At 34.6% G+C, this 21,631-nt stretch overlaps 1 protein-coding gene across 13 annotated transcripts in view; it reads left to right on the top strand.

Moving 5' to 3' along the window:
* Positions 1 to 21,631, top strand: part of LOC129574813 (protein muscleblind) — a 233,177-nt gene that overhangs the window by 178,610 nt on the left and 32,936 nt on the right. For 4 of the 13 annotated variants that reach the window (XM_055457299.1, XM_055457296.1, XM_055457294.1 and 1 more), the window contains 4 exons: positions 2,768 to 2,983; positions 8,045 to 8,212; positions 10,415 to 10,456; positions 11,534 to 19,787. In XM_055457299.1, coding sequence (XP_055313274.1) covers positions 2,768 to 2,983; positions 8,045 to 8,212; positions 10,415 to 10,456; positions 11,534 to 13,159 — 2,052 coding nt within the window. In that variant the 3' untranslated portion in view covers positions 13,160 to 19,787. Of the gene's footprint in view, positions 1 to 2,767; positions 2,984 to 8,044; positions 8,213 to 10,414; positions 10,457 to 11,533; positions 19,788 to 21,631 lie in introns of those variants that run through there. The other 9 variants (XR_008688731.1, XR_008688732.1, XM_055457302.1 and 6 more) reach the window with 7 other exon arrangements.

Genomic DNA, 21,631 nt, shown 5'->3' on the forward strand with positions numbered 1-21,631 from the left:
TTTAGAAGCACTGCCGATGGCATACACTGCCATTCCAACCAATGCAATGCAATTTTCTCAAACGCAGACATTGGATGAAATGAAGCCATTTATGCCAAATGGGGCTTAAAACGGCGATAATCAACAGCATTTTCGACTTTTTGATTTTTGTTCGAGAGAATGCAATATGTTTTTTTTTTTTTGGCCGAAGCATGTCCAATTTTGTAGATATCACTCTTTTGATCGCAAATTTTCAACCGAACGCGCGAAATGTGTCGCAGAACTGAAGGAAATGAATGAAAAGACGGAAAAACTAAATGATTAGAAGGAAAAATTGTATTAATAGATGGAATGAATTGCATAGAAATAGAACGTGTAGAAGCATCGCGATCAAAGTTCAAAGGGATTTTCCAACGGTTGATAGTAAATCATTTTCCAGAAGTATTTCGTTGCTTTTGGATTTGACTAGCATCCGGCGATTTCATTTTTTCACAGTATTTGACTAAATTTTCCGTAATTTCAAATTTTGATTAAGTTATTTTGTTGAAGAACATTGCATTTTTGAGATTGAAAAGAAAAGTATTCCTTACAAACCACTTCCTCTTCCGAACGGTGCCGGTATTCTACGACTTTCCGACAAAATTGTTCGGAATTATTTTTTTCGTACATAAGACCATATTGGAGTGAAAGAGAGAGATTCCACTATTTTTCAGCATTCCACCGGAATTATTTCTCACACATTTCACTCTTCCTTGAATTATCGGAATAATTCCGGTGGAATGCTGAAAAATAGTGGAATCTCTCTCTTTCACTCCAATATGGTCTTATGTACGAAAAAAATAATTCCGAACGATTTTGTCGGAAAGTCGTAAAATACCGGCACGGATTAGAACTCTTCTTTCACTTAAGAACAGATTGACGAGTTGCCGAAGAAAATTCGAGAAATTTTCCCTCAAATTGAAAGCGAAAAAAGAAGAAAGAAACAAAATGGTTGCATTCCAATTGAATACACTATCGTTGCCGGATATTTTGTGTTCGTTTCAATCGAAAACGAGTAAAAACAACATTACACTTCTGCATGAAAGCTGATGAATGTTCGCATAATACCTTAATTTTGTTGTTTTTTTTTTGTTTTGTTTTCTGTTTGGCCGATTGTATGAATATGTTTAAAGTTCTCGAAGCTCGTTTCTTGTTCCAAAATAAATGTATTGAGCTGGCTGAAGACAAAATAAAAAAGTAACAAAAATACAGTCGTGATATCGGGAAAAATTGGTATTTTGTTTTTCTTTCTATTTTGGATCGGAAAAGAAAAAGCGTCAAAGAAAAATCGAACAAAAATAAAATCGTTTGTTTTGAGATGTGGCAAGAGAAAAACGGTCCGGTCTACTCAATACACCGATACAAATACAAAATTTGTATTACAAACTCACACAGACACCCAAAACACACACAAACTGCACTGACACATAAACGAATTCATAGACTGGCAATGGCATCGGATATCTGCTTTTTTGTTGATAGGCTGATATTGGTAAGGAATTTATGCTTGAGCTGTATTGTTACCACAAAAACTATCTTTTGACATTCTCTTTACGCGCTTTTTTGCATTTTTCTGTTTGGGATGAATTCCATGAATGGAAGAGAGAGAGAGCATAATTAGTCGTCGACGACCGATAAATCTTTTTGGTGGTCTTGTGCTTGAGCAGATTGAAAATTGGCTCTCGAATTGGATCATTCTCGATACATATTTTTGGTTTTTGCATTCTGTGTTCGAAAAATGAAGCGAACTTTATTTATACCTGTCCTTAAATTGACGTAAAATAAACGAAAAATAATGATAAAAAAAAACATATGAACTAAGAAGTGTTGACTAGCCGCTTGATCGGCTCGCCATGGGCCGCACAACAAAACCAAACAAAAAAAAAACAAAAACATTACAATTCCAAATAATCCTAGTCAAATGGTATGCATAATCTATTGAGTTGAGCATATTTTTGTTGCGTTACTTTACTGCATAATTCTTTTGCGTTTCACTGTTGCGCTGTTTAAACCAACTTAATCTGCTTTTATAATTTTTCCGTTTGTTTTATTTTTACATTCTCTCTCTATCTCTCTAATTATATCCTGAAGAATGTGTTGCATTGATCGCTGCGAGTTATATATATGGCCGAAAAAAAACATATATTTAATTTTCGTTTGTTTCATTTTCGTTCGTTTTCTTTCCTGTTTCTGACAAATCGTTTTCTTTATTCTCATATTAAAAAAAAAAAACTACCAAAAACCTTTATTTTTGTTTGTGCAAAAAACATAAACAACCCAAATAACCAATACACACACACACACACACATAAGAATTTAAAACCGAAATGAAAAAATAAAGCGCTTGATTTACTCCTCTTAAGAGCAAACAAATCATTATCATATTAATCAGATTGAGAACCCGAATTTAATTTGAGAAAGCAACAAAAATTGCAAAAAAAAAATAGTCGTACATTAATTGACATCAAAAATGAATGTGAATGCCAAAATCTACCACATCTAATTGCGGAGTTTTTTTTGTTGTTGTTGACGATAATGAATAAAAAAAAATCGTTTGAAATACACACAGCAAAACAAAAAGAAAATTACCGTTTTTTTTACATCAAATCGGATATACCGAAATTAATCCATCCAAACCAAAACCAAAAAAAAAAACAAAAAAACAATCAACAAATTGATTTGTGTGCTTTGACGAACAAAGAACAAAAAAAAACTGTTAAATAAACTGTGTAAACTATAAACCATTTAGGTGTGTCGCGAATTCATGCGCGGCGCCTGCAAGCGAGCTGAATCCGAATGCCGATTTGCTCATCCACAAGAGAGTGTATCATCACATGAAGATGGTTCAGTCACGGTATGCATGGATGCCGTGAAAGGTAGATGTGCCCGTGAACCTTGCCGCTACTTCCATCCTCCTTTGCACCTTCAGGCTCAAATAAAAGCAGCACAGACACGCGCAACCGCGGTATGGCTATACTACTTATAATCCACTTGCAAATTACAGAAAAAACAAAACAAAAGAAATCTACAAAAATGACAGAATCAGAAAAATATGACAATTCAGAAAAAGACCATTTTTGTGTTTTCCGCATTCGTTTTTGTTTTATTCCGTTTTCGTTTGTGTTTCTTTTTCGTTCTTATTTTTTTTCTCTTTTTTTTTTGGTTAACTCACTGCCGTTCTGATTTTTCGATGGAAATTTGTGATTTGTCGTTGTATTTGGTTTATCGAATGTGCAATTGGTTATAACATGCGTTTTTTTTTTGTTTTTTTTTCTTTCGCTCAAACAATCGCCACAAAAGAACAAGGCGTAAATTCTTGCAGATTTTTATACCATTGTGCTTTCAAGCAGTAGTGGAGAAGGTACGGACTCAAATACACTGTACTTTAATTGATACTATTGATTGGTAAATAATCATGACGGCTTCATATTATTGAAAAAAGCACAAATGGTATAAAGCCTTCACACGTTCTTTGTCTAATCCATTCTAATGCCAAGAATTCCCGATGCCATTGACATTTCTTGATTTTATGCGTTTGTTTCTTCCGTTTTGTTCCGTTTTTTTTTTTCAACTAATTTTCATTACGAGCGCTTTTTCCTTTCTTTTTTCCCTTTATTTTCTTCGTTGTTTTCGTTAATTTCGTTCTTTTCTTCGTTCCAGCCGTTTTTCCGTTCATTTCTTTTATCCATTGGACCATCACTGAATATTATTAATTTGTCCATTTTGTTTTTGTTTCGTAACGAAAAAACAAAAGATCCAAACATTCAAACACTAAAACACAGAATCAGAAATAAATTCCAATCAGAACCTTTAATGATAATGAATGTGTATAATTGCTGTACAAATAATTTATACACGCCCCTCCTTCAAAAAAAAAAAAAAAAATACAACACCAGTATCTGTTTCATTATTCATTATAGTATACGCTTTTCACTAAAACCAGCGAAAAACAAACAAACCATATATATATAGATAGATAGATATTTATACTCGATTGCGGGTGCATTCGGTGCAATTCGCCTGACTGCGAAAATTTATTGGTTACATTTCGAAGCGAAAACGAAAAGAAGAGAGTCATGACTCTTCGTCTGTCTCCCGCTCTATATCGACCATGGCTACAAATTGTGTCGGATTCTTGAAGAAAGAGAGCGGTCACGGCAAAAAAAATAAGACAAGACAAAACCGATACTGCCATTACAATCGAACGAATGAAATACACGGCAAATGCACTGAATGCACCATATCACATACTAAGTGATTTTCATTTTACTCACTTATCTGCTATATATATTTATATTTATGTTATTGGGTTCTTTTTTTCCGTTCCGATTCAGAAGAATTATACTATAAATTTTTGTCTGGAATGTGTTTTATCTTTGGTTGGCTTTACCTTCAGTGTCTAACGTTTTTATTTTTGTATCCTTTCACTCATACAAAACAAAAAATATAAACATGATTTGGTCGTGATACCCTAGAAAAAAAAACATTTCTTTGCCTCAATAACCGCATCGAAACCGATAATATGACTAAATTAGTTTAAGCATCTTTTGTCATTGTTTTGCGCTGCTTTACCGAACATTTCCTTTTTCGTTCGTTGGTTCTTCTTTTATTATTCCGTTGCTCTTATTTAGACCATCAAACATATCTTCTTACGCTATGTGGTGCGAGTGTGTGTTTATGCGCGCGCGTGAGCCACCGAGCAGTCGAAGTCATTGCTCGCTTGCTTGATCACGCGAACGCTAGCACACGCATCGATTTGAGGGTGTTTCAAATCGAATTATCAACATAGACATCTGAGCCATGTCATTGTACACAGAGATCCAATTGGAACATATATACAACGAACAAGTCATTTGAAACACCATCTTTTAACACAGACAGAAGCCAAACTTGGCGATTCCGTACGACTGAAGCAGTTGGTTCTTAGTTTACCTTTTTCTCTCCCATTTTCTCTTACTCTGTTTTTTTTCGGTTCCTTTTCTTCTCTGTATACTCGCTTTTTTAACTTTAACTTTGTTCGCACGTTTACAAATGCCACGAATTGACTTTGAAGAAAGAGTAAAAAAAAACACTAAAAACCTAGTGGACTTAAATAGAAATAAAACATCCACTCGAGTTGTCGGATATGCATTCAGATAAATGAAGAAGAAGATACAAACCACATACACTCTTTCGCCAATTTAATGCACACAGACAGACATACGTGTGGAAATGAGAGACAAAAAGATTGGGGGAGCAAGCAAGCGCGCGCGACAACGTTCAACAATTGGTTTTGTCAATCGCACTTCGACACAACCGTGATGATGATGGAAAAAGTGTGCAAATCCCCATTTTTCACATACGATTATGTGCACATTCACAATTTTCACAAACGATCCGCATACAGCGTGCCTAGACAGGTGACGAGCAATATTCAGGTAAAAACAGACAATACTTATGGCAGAAGACAAACAAACGAGCATTTGGAGCGGCGTCTGTTTGGGCGTTCGTTTTTCAGAAAAAAAAGAAACACTTTCCTCATCACGCTTTAATCGCAATGATGGCACTCGCACACCAGTTGAGAGCGAAAAAAAACAACTTGAAATAGTTCATGATAATGAACACATAATCCGGTCAAACTGATTATATGACTTTAGTGCTGAAATATTCGCGCGTTCAGGATTACCCCATTGAAAGTCTCCAATTTCACATAGTTCAAGCGGAAAGTGGCCTGATGCTCTTCGGTTGGGTGCGCAACGTAAATTTTCGTGAAGAACATCGTCATTCAGTCTAAAATTTACCATGCAAATTGTGCCAGCGTGAAGAACTGCATTCTTTAATCATCTCAAGTACCATCGACATTTAATCAGGCCACTTTGGTGCGTAGCGTATTTTTAGCTACAAAATGCTACAGGTGTTTCCAGCAAATGGGCAAAAATTTGCCAAGAATTTGCACGCTCTTTTTGCGATGGCGCACAGGTCAATATTCAGACAATATAGCCAGGCTATGAAAGCCAATATTCAATGCAAAACAAATACATTACTTGCAATTACAATGTAAAATGCAAAAAAAAAATCTCAAATTGCTGAAATCCGAACTGGAAATTACCGGCTGTAATTTACAGCAAACCACCAAAATGAAGTCGAAGTCGGCGTGCGCGCCCGGGTGGCATGGCTTGAATATGTGCGAATTGGCATTTAATTTAAATCGATCGAAAATACGATAACCAATTGAATCGACCACAACAATGTTTAATAGCTGTAGATAATTAATGAGCTCTCTCTCTCTCTCTCTCTCTCTCTCTCTCTCTATCTATCTATTTTCGATTATATATGTAAACTCTGAATATATTCCAAAATGGTTACAATATAAATAGCGGTTTTTTCCTCCCCAGTGTTTTGTTTGTGTTTTTCAATTCGTGATCCCCGTTCCAAACCATAGGTTTTTGTGTTGTTGTTGATGTTGTTTTTTTTCATTTGGTTTCTTTTAAATGCGTGCTATATTTCATCCGTATGAACATGAAAAATCTGCTAATTTAATTGTAAACACTCAAAAAATAAATCCAATTGTTATTTAGTCTATATATCATAGAACGTAAGTGCAATGCATTTCTCTTTTCAATTTGCTCTCTCCCTCCCCATGTCTCTCTACTTGTACAAAAAAAATTGACTTTCATTGCCGTATTCGTTGATCTATTTTGTTGATTTGTTTTCTTTCCCTAAACGTAAATTACTAACTATGTATTCGATCAAAAGCCAAAAAAAACCACACTTAGTCCTGAGTAACGAAACAAAAAAACGATTTATTTCTGAAAAAGACAACACACACAAATACATAAACACACTCAACACTTACTCAAAACAACCATCACACACACACACACACACACACACACACACAAATCAATGATTTGTTTTTCGTTTACACTTTTCCAAATTTGTTTTTCTCTCGTTTAATTCAAATTTTTTTTACACGAAATAAAAAAAAATCCGAAAAAATTATTTTTCCGAAGAAAACCACACGTTGCCATGTTCAATTGTCACATCTTCAATTGCCGCGTGTTTGTGCGTGTAAATCTATGTGTTGGACGTGAATCTTCGTGAGCAGATTGACACATCATCGACAACGATGATCATGAGCAGTGCTTTGTTATTTTGTTCTCTGGCGCCGACCGATATCTTCAATGAATGACACTCCAACTGAAATTGTGCTCAAGCAAAATGATTGTTCTTTCTCTCTCTATTTTTTTTTTTGATCTCAATAAATATGCGATCTCATTAACTGTTTTATTTTTGATTTCTCTCTGAAATAAATGCGTTCTTCTAGAAAAGGAAAAACTAGAAAAAAGTTTGTCGAAGAAAAAAAAAATGTTGATAAAATTTGCTTTTCAGCGTGCTGCGGCCATTGCACCCGTATGTTGTACAAACAAAAATACTAATTGCGAAACTCTTAGAGACAATTGTGTTGTTTTTTGTCGATTTAGGTAGCGTTTAGTATTGCTGATAGTGTTGGTTGTTGTTATTCTTTAGTACGAAGTTGAGAGTTGAGATTCACAAACAAAAACAGCTTAGATGCTCGTAGAGCCAGGCTTAGAATTTTGTTGGAATTTGATTTCTCTCTAACCGCAAAAACAAAACCAAAAAAGATTCTTCTTTCAAATTTAGTTAAAACAACTTTTCTCTTTTGTTTATTTTAATTTTTTTTTCTTTCTTTCTCTTATCATTTCCTGCTGTGCGTGTGCGCTCTTTTCTGCTTCTTCTTCTCACCTCTTTGCTCTTTGAACACCACCATCACCAACCACCGGGCCGACCCGATTCGATTTAACAAAACAAAAAAAACCCACACACACTCAAAATAAATCTTTGACTAAAACACCCAAAAACTCACGATTTACTTCAATGTTCATACTTGAAATATTCTCGCAAAACGACATTCGTTACACCTCGTCATTTTATAAAATTTACAACAAACTACTCGCACGCAACTTTTGGGATTGAACCAAAAACCAAAATCCAAAAAAAAAAAAAACAAATCAAAATCATTTAGTCAGCGCCATCGTATGCCTCATTGACATCCAAACCGACCATTGCACAAGCGTCACAGCAACAAGGCACTGCTGTTACATCGTCCATTTTATCAAATGTAAGCTGTATACAAGTAACACGAGACACCGGAAAGAAACGCGCTGCTGACAGCGATGTACTTCAATCTATGGTATATTTTCTACAAAACGAGAATCGATGCGCGCTGGATCGTATATATATATATATATATATATATATATATATGTCAGGCGCATCGTCACTCTTTTCTTTCATTCTATATTTTAATTTTGTTGTTGTTCATTTTCTTCGTTCTTTTTTTTTAGTTTTAAATTCTAGATTTGGTTTTCACCATGTTTTTTTGTTGTTGTTCCCTTGACATTTGTAACTTCATCGATCCTTGGGTATTATTATTGGGTTGGACGAGAGTGTCGTTTAATGAATAATAAATGGTATTTCATTTTTTGAGTGGTGTGCGGCGAAATGAAATCGAGTTTTCGCTTTGTGAACTGAGCTTTAAAAACACAGTGATTGCGAAGAAAATAAGACTCTGGGAAAAAAAAAGACGAAGTTTGCCCAATGAAAACTTGATATGTGCCCCACACTGTTCCGAAACTTGTGTACCATAAGAACAAATAGCCTCAGTCCAACCAAATATTGTCCTCTATTGCTCTTTTGCTCTCTCTCTCACTCACTTGTCAAATATCTGCCATATCTCTTAGTTTAATGTAACAATCGACAGATTTACTTGCGTTTTATGCTGTTTTCATTGTTGCTGTTGATGTTATTGTGAAACTTGAAACTACAAGTCTTGATTTTGAAATCAACTCAAACGAACAATTTTCCTCGACCACCACCACCACCACCACCACCTCCCTTTTTTCCATCCATTGATCCACCCGTCACCCCATCCCACTGGCTGACCGGGAATTTTCAAACAGCAACTATATCAACAAACATCATCATCCCCTTTCCGGCGAGAACGCATCGGCATCTATTAGCTTGATATGGAATATCTTGCGAAAAGTTTCGCCTTTTTGATCGACACAAATTACCAACTCTTTTCCAAACAGAAAGTTTGACGACGTGTCTTACACAAATAATAAATAACAATGGAACGTGAGGTGGAGTGCGATCGTATTTCAGCAAATTTAATCCCATTTGAACTTTGTGTAACGATGATGTAGTCAGTCAACCGATTCAATCAAACGGAAACACCCAAAGAATTGAAATCTTTGCGAAAAATTATAGTGTAATTTGAATAAATTTCGGGAAACCGATGAAAACCATTCCATTGGAAAAACCCATTCGAAATATGTTGGGAAACTTAGTTTATTAAGTGTTTTCTTTTTCGTTCTCTTTTCGATGCGAAACTGTTAGATACTCTCTATAAGCGAGGGTTTTTTTGGTAACAAACTTTCGAACGGAATCGAATTGTGAAAGGAAACTTGCAAGATATTTTATATCCAGTGATTAGAATCCCTTCACAGCTCTTCCTCAACCGATATTAGGATCAAGCCAAGAACTGTTACATGTTGAGCTTTCCCAGTGTATTTGCTTCTTCTTCTTTTATCTTTAAATTGAAAACTACTCAAATTATTTCCAAACAAAAATGCATACAAAATATTCGTAGAGAAATTCGTTTTCGCGAAAACAAGTAAACCGCGGAGATAAGAATGATGGACCAACTGAGTTGTTTTTAAATAGTTCCAATTTCTGCGCCATTTTTTTGTATAAAATTTTCTTTTCTAATTTTTCATGGAACAAGTGGCAACTTTGTGTAATCATCAATACTGTGCACGAAATCGCTAAATGTTGACATTGCCGTTATCCACTGATGAAAGCTTCCGTGAAACGATAAAACCACCGAATTGAGAATGCATTTCGATCAACAAAATTTTTGCTTTTTTTATTTATGATTTTGCCTGCGAATTCGCTAGACGTGTTTAGCTTTAACAAAACAGCTCCATTTCACGAGACGAGATGTACTGAGGTGAGGTGATGAGTATCTTTTTGTGGCTTTGACAACAATCATAACACCGAAATATGATGAGACAAAAAGCTATGCCAATGAATTTGGTGTTTGCCATTTTTGGAATGTTAGATGAAATTGTTCGGGCAACAGAAGGATAGTCGTTGCCTCGTTGTGCAACAGTGACGTCGTGTTTTTTTTTTGTTTCTTTCCAATGATTAACCAAAGCCAAAAAAAAAATTAACCGTAGACTAGACATGCAAACCTGTACTTCTGTTTAGATTGAACAAGAATATAAACAAACAAACAAATTTCCTTCTTCCCACCACTCAGTACCTATCTGGTTACTAAGACGTTCGTCACTAATACTCACTGTAATTTTGTTGTGTATCTTTTTCACAGATGGATATGAAATCGGTAGGATCATTCTACTATGAAAATTTTGTAAGTGCCAAAACACACACACACACACGCTCGAACTATTCTTTTGCCCAATTGTTGATGGTTTTTGTACGCTTTTGTGACTATTCGACAACGGTGTTGAAACAATGTATCAGATACATGCAAAAACCAGAAAGTTCTGATTTCAGGTCAAAATTTGTTGACCAGAGCAAATACGACGAATGGTGGGCATTGATAAAAAACCATCAACAATTGGGCAATGAATTAAAAGAAACATTTTACACACTAACCAACTAGCGCTGGTACACATTTCCCCCACTCGAATTAACCAATGCCCGTGTCGATACGAACAACAAGTTTCGTTTCGACATTTGTTTTTTACTCAAAACCAAACTGTTCTGAAAACCAAAAAAAAAAACGGAATTCAAGTTTCTGTAGCGAGAAAGAAGTTATGGCTTATTTGATATACCATTTTGCTTTTTGATCACTCAAATTCACTTACATTTTATCAATTTTAACAACAAACAGTTATTTTCATCAAATACAGAGCATTCATTCATTCATAGCTTTTCGTTTGCGTCGCCAGCTTATCCAATTCATTTTTGGCCGAAACACACGCACACTCACAACATCATCACCATGCCAATTTGTTATCATTTATTTTTCGATTTTCAATCGTCACATTTTGTAGTTTTTTTTTAAATAACCGAGAAAAAAAATGAAGAATGATAATTTGAGTTTTGTTCATGTGCTTCAATTGTTGTCTGGCAAATAAATAATGAAAGGTTTTTGTGATCTACTCCTATTGCTTTGGTGTTGAGGGTTTCATTCTTCCAAGATGTAAAACAAAAGACTTGGGTTTTTGGCGCTACACTACTAAAAAAAACACTCACACACAATCATCTGAACCGAAAAAATTTCGCTGAACAGTAAAACAAACAAAAAGAAATGACAAATTCAACGCTTACCTGAAGCCATTTCGAAAAAAAATGAAGAACATACACCGCTGAATTGAATTCATTGAGAGAATTTCTGGTGTGATTGTAAACTAATCGGTATATTTGTGTGTTTATTTTCCTCCCTCTCTATGTGTGTTATTTCACACGTAAATGTGTTTAGGCTTTCCCTGGCATGGGTGTACCCTTTAAGCGGCCAGCTGCCGATAAGTCGGGCATACCAGTCTATCAACCCGGTACAACATACCAGCAACTGATGCAGTTACAGCAACCATTCGTTCCAGTTTCATGTGAGTACCCTAGCCCCAGTCCTACTGCAACTACAACTTCAAATCCACAATCATCTACAGCAAATCCAATAACAACAAACGATAATAATAATACCGTTAGTAATAATATCGATAACTTGATGACAAATAACGAAAATAACAACAACAACAACAACAACAACAACAGCATCAACAACAATAATAATAATACCGAACAGAATAATAACGAAAACAATAACAACAATAATAACAATGACGTGGATGGTAATCACGTGGATAAAGTGGTGGCTGCGGTCAGTGTGCCAGCAACCACGGTTCAAGAATTGTTAACGGCTTCCGTTGTGCCTACATCTGCCGTTGCAATTGCACCGGCCCAATCGCCGGTCAGTCAAGCTAGTGTCGATAGTAAAATCGAAATGATGCAACAACATCAACAGCAGCAGCAGGCAGCTGCTGCTGCTGCTGCTGCTGCCGCTGCCGTGGCCGCCGCTCAGCCCCAAATTTATATGAACAAAACAGCGAGCACTGTGACCAATTCGTTGGCCCATTCAAAGTATAACACAACTTACGTGCCTCATTCACAGTCACAAGCCCATACCGTTGTTAGCACACCACAATATCAGCCATATTCAGCACCGGCCACCCCGCAATTTGTCACCTCATTGTCGAATCCAAGCACTGCCATTTACAATTTAACCTTTTCATCGGCACAATCAGCTGCCGTCGCCGCTGCTGCTGCCGCCAATCAACAGCAAACGTTTTACAACAGTACGAATGGTGTGGCATTGGGTAATACATTGAGTGCCACATCCGTTCAAAATATTTCGGATCCTGCAACATTGGCACGTGAATTGGCACAGAAAAATTATACGAATGCATTAAAATTGGCGGCCGCATCGAATATGTACTCGGGAAAACCGTTGACTGCTTTTAATTATACTGGCATTGCCTTGAACATGAACAATAAAAATCCATTGTTGCCTACGCAAACACCGAAACCGAAAACACCACAACATCAACATCAACATCAACAGCAACAACAGCAACAGCACATTGCCCATTCGCATTTGAATTCGGCGGCACAAATAGCGGCCGCCAATCAAGCGGCTGTGATGGCCCGTCAAATGGGCCAAATGAGCCAAATGGGTCAAATGGTTTCAATTGGCGGCGGTACCGTCAATAATACAGCAAATTCGGTCATTTTTTCACGGCCATCACAAATGTTTGTGTCCAATCCAACGGTTGCGGCTAGTCAATTTTTACGCCATCCAAAACCAGTGGCCAGTGCTACCCATCATTTGAATCATGCAATGCCATTGAATGGCATGTCATTGAATAGTTTGCCATATTTGCCTTTTGCTGCTGGCGCACATCCAATGGCCAATCTTCAGGCTGTCGCACCACATCCACTCAGCGGCCTGGGCTCATTGCAAACATTACCACAAATGACGAATGCACAACAAAGTGCTGCCGCTGCAGCGGTCGTCCTTAATCCATACAAGAAAATGAAAACGTCTTAAATGCCAACGTCGAAGTCGTAGTCGTCATCATTTTGTTATACTTCTTCGAATGCAAAACAGAAAGATAGTAGTCAGTGTGTGCCATCGATCCAATTTTATTCGAAATTTCGATGGCACCGGAAACATAGAACAATGTTTCTCGTCTACTCGATCCATTTAACGCCATTTTTTCTTCGATTTATTTTTTTTCGGTGGATTATCACAAGTGGAACTATTTTGACCTCAACTTTTTTTTTAAAATAAATTAGTCATAAACTAGAAGACTTTTTATGTTTCAATATATTTGTTTCTCCCTTTTTTAATGTATATGTAAAATAGTTCCACCTTGAAGTTTATTATTAGATTTTCCACACAAACACATAAAAAACACATCTAACAGAATTATTATTGCGGCGTCGGCGTCTCGAAACAAAGAAGAAGTTTAATTTCATGCACAAAAACCAATCGTAGCCTTGAAGGCGCCATTTCAAACCACAAATCTAGTTTGATAGTTTTTGATTTCATGTTTTTTATTTGTTTCTCGTATTAGTATTCTGACGTAGGCATTAATTCAACCTTTTTGAACAAAAGTAAGAATTGTGTTTTTTTGTCATCTTCATTTTAAATTTGATAAATAAAACAAAAAATTAATAATAATTAAATGCGTAGCACGCTACACAGGAAACGGGTGACTTATTTTTAATTCTATTTTTACGTCGCACAAATCAAAAAAAAAAAGTTTACAAAAAAATTTACATACAATCAAACTAAATATATAGCGTATTTAAGCTCATTGCGGTAGATTCTATCGTTTCTCTCGGTTTCGGTTCCTCTTCCACACAAACACACACACAGATGGAACCAGAAGCAAAAAGTTGATTTAACGAGACAACCATAGAGAGAGAATTTCTTTTTAACCAATTTTAACCACATTTTTTTCTCACTAGAACATTGAGTAAAAACAACCAATTTTATGGATATTTAATCAAAAATTACAAAATATTAATCGAAACGTGTAATGCATACTAAATTCGTAAGTCATGTACTAGTCATTTCGGGTCGATTTAGTGAGACTTAGTCGATCTGATCAACGAAGAAAACGAAAGGGGGAAAAAATGAGAAACATCAAAGTGAAACTGTTTTGTTATTTAGACCCATTTTGTTTAGTGAAATCTTCTTGTCTTTGTTTTTTTTTTTTGAAATTATTCTACGTGCTTATTAATTTGTGTTCCTTTTTTGTTCGCCGTCGTTCAAATTGGAGATACATGTGAATTACGAATTTCGGTTAAAAACCGAGAAATAAAAGAAAATATACCTCGTTTTTAGTTTGTCATATTAATTTTTAGAGCTTTCTTCGAATGAAGACAGCGTTTCTTGATGATGAAACAACAACAAAAACTGATCAATTTTCATCATTTAGTTAATATGCAATCGTTAGTTAATTTTTTTTTCTTTTTCTATTCATTTTTTTTGCAAATTTTCGTGTCATTATTATTTTAAAATGTATAAAACAAAAACGAAAATTGGAGAGAATTTCGAATTTTCCAAGAAATGGTTAAATTAACTTTGTTTTTTTTTAAAAATGGAATGGATTTGACAACGATGCAAAATGTGTACTGTGATATGTTCCGATGATGTGTGGATGAATCAAGAAAAATCATTCGAAGCAAAACGAATAAATTGATGAGCGTGTCACACATTTGTGGTTTTCAACGGAAACGTCATCTCATCTTCGAAAGGAAGAAACGATGCTTCATCTGTGAAAAGAAGAAAAATAAAAATCGCACGCTTTTTCTGTTCAAATAGCTGTTATAATTTTCTTCGCTTGCAAACGGAAGCTGAGTTGTGCGACAAACAGGCAAGACGATAACAGAATATCGTAAATAATTTTCCAAACAAATAATGTTTACGGAGAAGTAATGTATTTTTGGCGCTGTATTAATATGTATGTCGCTATATGTACAGAGAAAAAAAAACTCGTTGTTGGTCATTGCATTAAGCGAATAAACCCAAAATGCTCGCCATTGCACTTTTTATGTAATTTATAATTGCCATTTGCGCCGGCATATCACGGCCAAACAGCATTTGAAATGTAAACAATGAAGAAAAAACCTCGAACACTTTTCGCTTTGTCTGTTCATGCTATCAGCTATTGTTCGATGCATATTTTATGTTTGCTTCAAACGTATCACACCACAATCACCATCACCTCAACCACCACACCCTATCGACAGAAAAAAAAACTCCTTTGCATCACATTCGCAGTGCGAAACAAAACAAAATTGCTGTCGTTGCTGAATGTGGCGTTCATCTTGCCATGCATACGCTTTTAAAAAAAACACACAAACACACACACATTCAACTGAGAAAAAGCTTTTATCTTGCCGCTTATTCCACTCTATGTCTCTCGACTCACCACTGTTAGTTGTGCTTTAAACGAAACGAAAACGGGCCACTACATGATTGTAAAGAGAAAACCGAACTGAAATGAAAAGAGGCGAAAAATAGCATGAAATCGGCTGCTCATCGCTCACTCAGTGCTCGCTGTAATTCAACGCACGTAATCTAAAACAAACAACAATAAATCGATTAAAAGAAACCCACTAATAACCAATTTTCTAAAAAAAAAAAACAAAATAATCAAAATGTAAACAAAAACGAAGAAAAAAAACAAACGTTAAAAACACCAAAAATCAACACATGGATTTGCTCGAGTCAGGCCTATCAATTTGTCCTTAGTTGGGAATTGCAAATGGATTTTTTTTTTTTGGAAACAGAAAAAAAACAAAAGAATATTAAACGAAGAGGAAAAAACACGATAAAATCGCACTGAAGAAAGAGAAAAAAAAAGATTATTACACAACAAGCAACAAGAACAAAACCATCTCAATCGATATATGATTGAAGAAAATGAAAGAGTGAACAAAAGGAAATCAACAGAGTTATTTTGTTTTTGGTTGAAATCTTGAAATCCTAGAACAAACCGCAATTTTACGCCTATCTATTTCTATTATATATGTATTAATTTTCAACTTGAACAATAACGTAACGGTTTTTTCTCTTTGTTTTTTTTTTATTCCTCTGCTCATAAGTGTGTACTGTATATTTAAAACCAAACCGTTTTTTTTTCTTCAATTTTTTTTGGTTCTTTAACAGTTGTTTTTTGTATTTTTTTCACATTTTTATATATACATATATATCTGTATTTAGCAAGATATTTTGTTGTGTATGTTCCATATATTTACTATATACGGATTATCTATCATTATAGCATTTAAAAAAAACAAATCGAAAAACAAAACAAAAATATACTAGAACTGCAAAACAAAACAAAAAACAAACAAACAAAAAAAATCACAAAATAATCAAGACAATATATATATATGACAAATATCTATCTTTAGCGTGTAACATTTGCCTAACCAGCAGACAACCTCTGTATGAAACCATGTTCTTTTTTTTGTCGTAGTAGCCCATTGAGTATTTTCTTTTCGGTTCTCTCTCTCTCTCTCTCTCTCTCTCTCTCTCTCTCTCTCTCTCAGTATATTATAATATAAATGTCTAACTTTTTGCGCCATTTCTTTCGTTGTTTTTAATTATTTGTAATATTTTTTTTTTAAATACACTCAAACACACACATTTATATAAAGAAACACTTACATAACCCTCCCTCTGCCCCCAATACACACAATATGAAATATTGGTTTGGTTAAAAGTAAAAACTATACTGTTAATAACAACCAGAAAAGCATTTTAGATAGAAAAAATCACTAATTCTAATCACACACACACAACAAATTTTTGGCTGAGATCAACACACAAAACCAATTTATTCTAACCCAATTCATTCAATCAAACTCAAAACTATTTTGTATCTTTTATTTCATTGGTTTTTTCTTATCCCCTGTCCATATTGCTCCATTAAAAACGTAATTTTTTTGGTTCGTCAGTCCAAACCCTAGCCCAAAAAAGAAGATAAATGATGATTAAAAAGCCCGAGACACAAACAGAAAAAATTGCAATTTATGAGAATTGGTGAAATGATGCAAACACTACAAATTACGGAAAAAAAGAGTTCAAGTGACAAATTTGTTTCGAATGAAAAATGAATGGGTCGTTCAAGCACGAGTGCGCGCGCGAACTCTCGCTCATTCACACACGTGGCGCAGCGCACGCCAGCAACGTGTACACCATTAATATGCATGTAATTGAGTAATATTCGAAATTGAATGATAAAATTGAGTTGGAAATCTGCAAATTTAATTATTGAGCCGGGAAAAAAAGAACGGGAGCGTCGTTTCACCCTCGAAACTCAATAGAACAAATCGATATATAATATTTTCGTTGTTTCACAAACAGAGTAATAATGCGTTATTGTTTTTTTTTTGCTCTTCGGTTGTTTTGTCATTTGTCGCACTCGCTCCCCACCTCGCACTCTCTCTCTGATCTTTTTTCCGTTACTCCGTCGATCTGTGTGTTTGAATTTAATGAAGCAAGCAAAGACTAATTCAATTTTTTCTCATTTATGCTCCCCTTCTCTCTTTCTCTCTTTTTGATGTAGTCATTTATGATTTTCACCGTGAAAATTAGGATCGTTGCGAGTTTTGTGATAACATTTAGAAAATTAGATTGATAGCGTTAGCAATTCATTTAGTTGCCGAGATGAGAGTGAACGAATTTCGAATTGAAGGGCATGCGCGCGCGAGAAAAATCAAAATTCCGGCCAGAAAAGAAGAGAAGAGTTAGTCATTTGATTTTAAATTTCTTTAAAAGAACCATTTGAATTCCTTAATGTCACAGACTCAGAATAAAATAGGAGAAAAAGAATTTTTTTTTACACTTCAAAAGGCATCTACTACGTCAATTTCAATTTGAAATTTTCAAACGTGAGAAACCCAGGAAAGTCAATCGCTCCTCATTGTTAGTCCAATCGAACAGGATTTTAATTTTGTTCCGTCATACCATAACCATTTTTTGATGTTTAATTTGCCTTGGTCCATTCAGCTATCGTTTTGTTTTTATTTTTTTTGATGTTTTACATACACATACACACAACACACATACACACCTATGGGAAAAACTACCGAATAATTTTTTTATTTTGTCAAATTGTTGTTGTTTGATCATTCCTTTTAATTTTCCAAATGGTTTTATAATTTTAAGCGTGAAAAAGTTGAGACTGCTTTAAAACAGCCAGCAAATGGATTCGTGCGCAGTCGAATCCGATTTTTTTTTCTAGCTTTTGAACTCTTGATAATAATGTTTTTTTTTCTTTTTCTGTCAGTGTTTTCGTTTTGATTTTTTTTTTCTGCTTCACCGTGTATCTGTCATACATATAAATATTTATAGAACAGCAAAAATTTCTAGCGTTTGCATAGTTTTCGTAAGCCAAATGTTGTTTTTTTTTAATTTCCATTTTTCTCGTTTAATTATCTCAATTGAGCGCGCGCCTGTACTCAATTTGTGTTCGTACATTTTTCGTATGTGTGTGTTTTCATACAAGTCAATATATCCGTGTTGCGGAATGAATCGACTAGACTCGTTCAATAGATATATTTTTGAGAGAAAAAAAGCAAGAATTAAACGAATAAAACATTTCACGCATTTTTTTTTTAATGTAGCCAATCAGTTTTGTTTTTGTAAGTGTGTCAAATTACTTGACAACATTTTTCTTTCTGTTCGTTTTTTTTCTTCATTAATATGTTTCGTTTTTGAATAGAATTTCATTTGTTTGCAACTGAATGTATTTATTTGTTGCTGTAAAGTGTATTCGATAATATGATATATACATTGATATTTAGCGAAAAAAAACATTTTTTAAAACACACACACACAACAAAATGAGATACTTGTGTCTCACTCTCGATTTACCTCTTTGTTCAACATGCACATGTAATTCGATTTTTTTGCGCAATGTCATTTTGCTTACCTTAGGATAAATGTAACAAAAAAAACTTCTTTTTTTATTAGTTGTAAACGAAACAAAAACCATACACACACATCGATCGGCTGTCGTCGATCGCGCCGCGTGGCCTCGCAAACCCCCCCTCATTCATAATTAATGCGAACCACTGTCGCCATCGACGACAATATAGCCAAGACAAATATTAAATATGCTATATTGTAAAACTACAACCACGTTGTTCGTTGGAACTTATTTTAGTAAATCGAAACAAGTCTTTTTTATCATCAGTTTCTAGTTATTTTTAGCGTCATGTTTTTTTCTTTCAAGTACCATTTACATTTTGTTCTTTCTTTTTTTTTTTAAATACGACTTTAAATATTACGAAAAAAAATACAATTACATTTAGTTTACTTACATTGAAAAAACAACAAAAAAAACAAGTAAAAAAATCTATAATTATTTCGCTAGTTAAAAACAAAACCTAAAGTTTTAGTTGTCGTTAGTCGAACATTTTGAATTTAAGTCGATTAAAAGCAAAAAATAAAATAAAAATAAAAATTGTATGTTATGTGGAAAATAAATTGTATTTTTATTTGTGACGTAGAATATTTCGAACATTTTGGTTGTTGCAATGTACTTTTTTTTGATTCGTTGTTGTTGTTGTTGTGTGAATTGATTCGAAATCGAGAACAAACCGCAAGCTATTTGTAATAAAATTCGTTGAACTTTCGGATTTTCTTTAGGCATTTCGATTTGTTTTTTTTTATCATGTTCTTCTTAAATCTCGCTCGTTCCGCCTGTGTGTGTCATTTCCGGTAGAATACAACATATTCTAGTGCATAGTTGGACTTGTTTTATTTTCTCCCCCCATCTCTCTCGCTCTATTTCTCATAAAAATTTATCTCGACATTGTCATAGCAAAAAAAAACAGCAACCAACACACATACACACAACTCGTAATATTCATCGTTGCTCTCTCTCTTTGTCGCTTTGAATGTTTCCGGCTTCGTGAACAGTGTTTCGATGCATGCGATTTTTCTAAACTTGAGTTGTTGTTTTTTTTCTCGATTTTTGTGTTGTTGTTGTTGTCGTTATAATTTTTGTTTTTGCCTTTTTGTTCTTTTTTTCCGTGAGACGCGGTCATCGCTTGAATTTTAGGTCAAGTTTATCTGTCTGCCTGTCATTTATTTCGTTCATCCGGTCACCATCATTCCACCGTACCATCCACCAGTTTTTTTTCTCACCTTTTTGGTTAATTCGATTTTCATTTTTGTGTTGGATAGAAAGCGAAAAAAAACATTGTGTTAGTAAATGTAAACGACAGGAAATAGGAAACAATTTTCGGAATTATGATAGTTATAAGATCAAAAAAAAAAAACGAAACTAAACTACTCCAGGGGGTCCTTCCAAAAAAAAAACACACACACATAAACAAAATTTATTGCGTCAGGCGCAACGAAAATCAAAACTCGGCTACACGATCAACGGCTAAATCGAATATACGATGCACATGTGCTTGTGTGCAAACAATGCCTTTTTACCGGTACCAAATCGGAATTGAAAACTCCAACAAAATCCAAAAACAAGAGGGTAACACACGAAGAACCGCGCAAAATTTATGACAAATTATACAATTTAGAGACGAGAATTTATGTGCAACGGCTACAAAATGGCCGACCAATTTATTTTAATCCCGACAACACCATTCATTATTCAAACGGGTGTGTGTCTTAGTCAGTTTGGTGCATTTTTGACTGGAATAATCGAAGAAAAATTACGTTTTTCTTTCGGTCAGCCTTTCTTTTTTTTACATTAGTGTTAGTGATTAATTGTGTCTTGAAGAAAATGTTCAATTTGTTTTGATTGAAGAAGGAAATTTTGAGCGTTTTTTCTTCTCAAATGAAGAGGGAAATTTGGAATTTTTGCCAAAAGTTAGAATTTTTGTCGAAAGAAGGAAAAAAATCCGATATTTGTTTTTTTTTTCAACAGAAGAAGCTAATTATAACAAGAAGCAAAAAGTTTTTCTGCAAAGCTTAAGTCTCGTCCTAATGAAAATGACGAAATAAGAAAGAAAAATCTTAGGGCAGACCATACTCCGATGAGACTAATCAACAACGAAATTCTTACTAATTGTCGTTTACTATACACCGAATATAATGCATTATTCACTAATATTTCTTTGAAAATATTCAGGTTCTAAGCTAAAAACACATTAATAGAGTTCAATAAAACGCAACTGCATTGAAATGGTTTCGATTTCAGCATACACGTCATTTGGCACGTTATATGTTTTTAGTACCATTTCTATGTTATACTAATTTTCAAATAAAACGTGCATATGTAACAACGAAATAGATATGATAAAATCTATAAAAGCGAAACATCATGTATGTGACTAATGAATAAATAACCCCAATTCAATGCATTGAATTATATATGAAGCGGGATATCGATCAAAAGAATCAATCATGTTCGATGAATCTTTCACATTCGTGTGCTGCTTTTTTCCGTCTCTCTTGTCCTCTTGATTTCAAGGGAGGCAACGTTATACTCCAATATACAGGAGAATCCAATTATATACGAGATGA

This window comes from Sitodiplosis mosellana, unplaced genomic scaffold (genome assembly GCF_009176505.1).
Source record: "Sitodiplosis mosellana isolate CC-2019 unplaced genomic scaffold, AAFC_SMos_1.0 Smas_scaffold_6165, whole genome shotgun sequence".
In the NCBI taxonomy this organism is placed as follows: domain Eukaryota; kingdom Metazoa; phylum Arthropoda; class Insecta; order Diptera; family Cecidomyiidae; genus Sitodiplosis; species Sitodiplosis mosellana.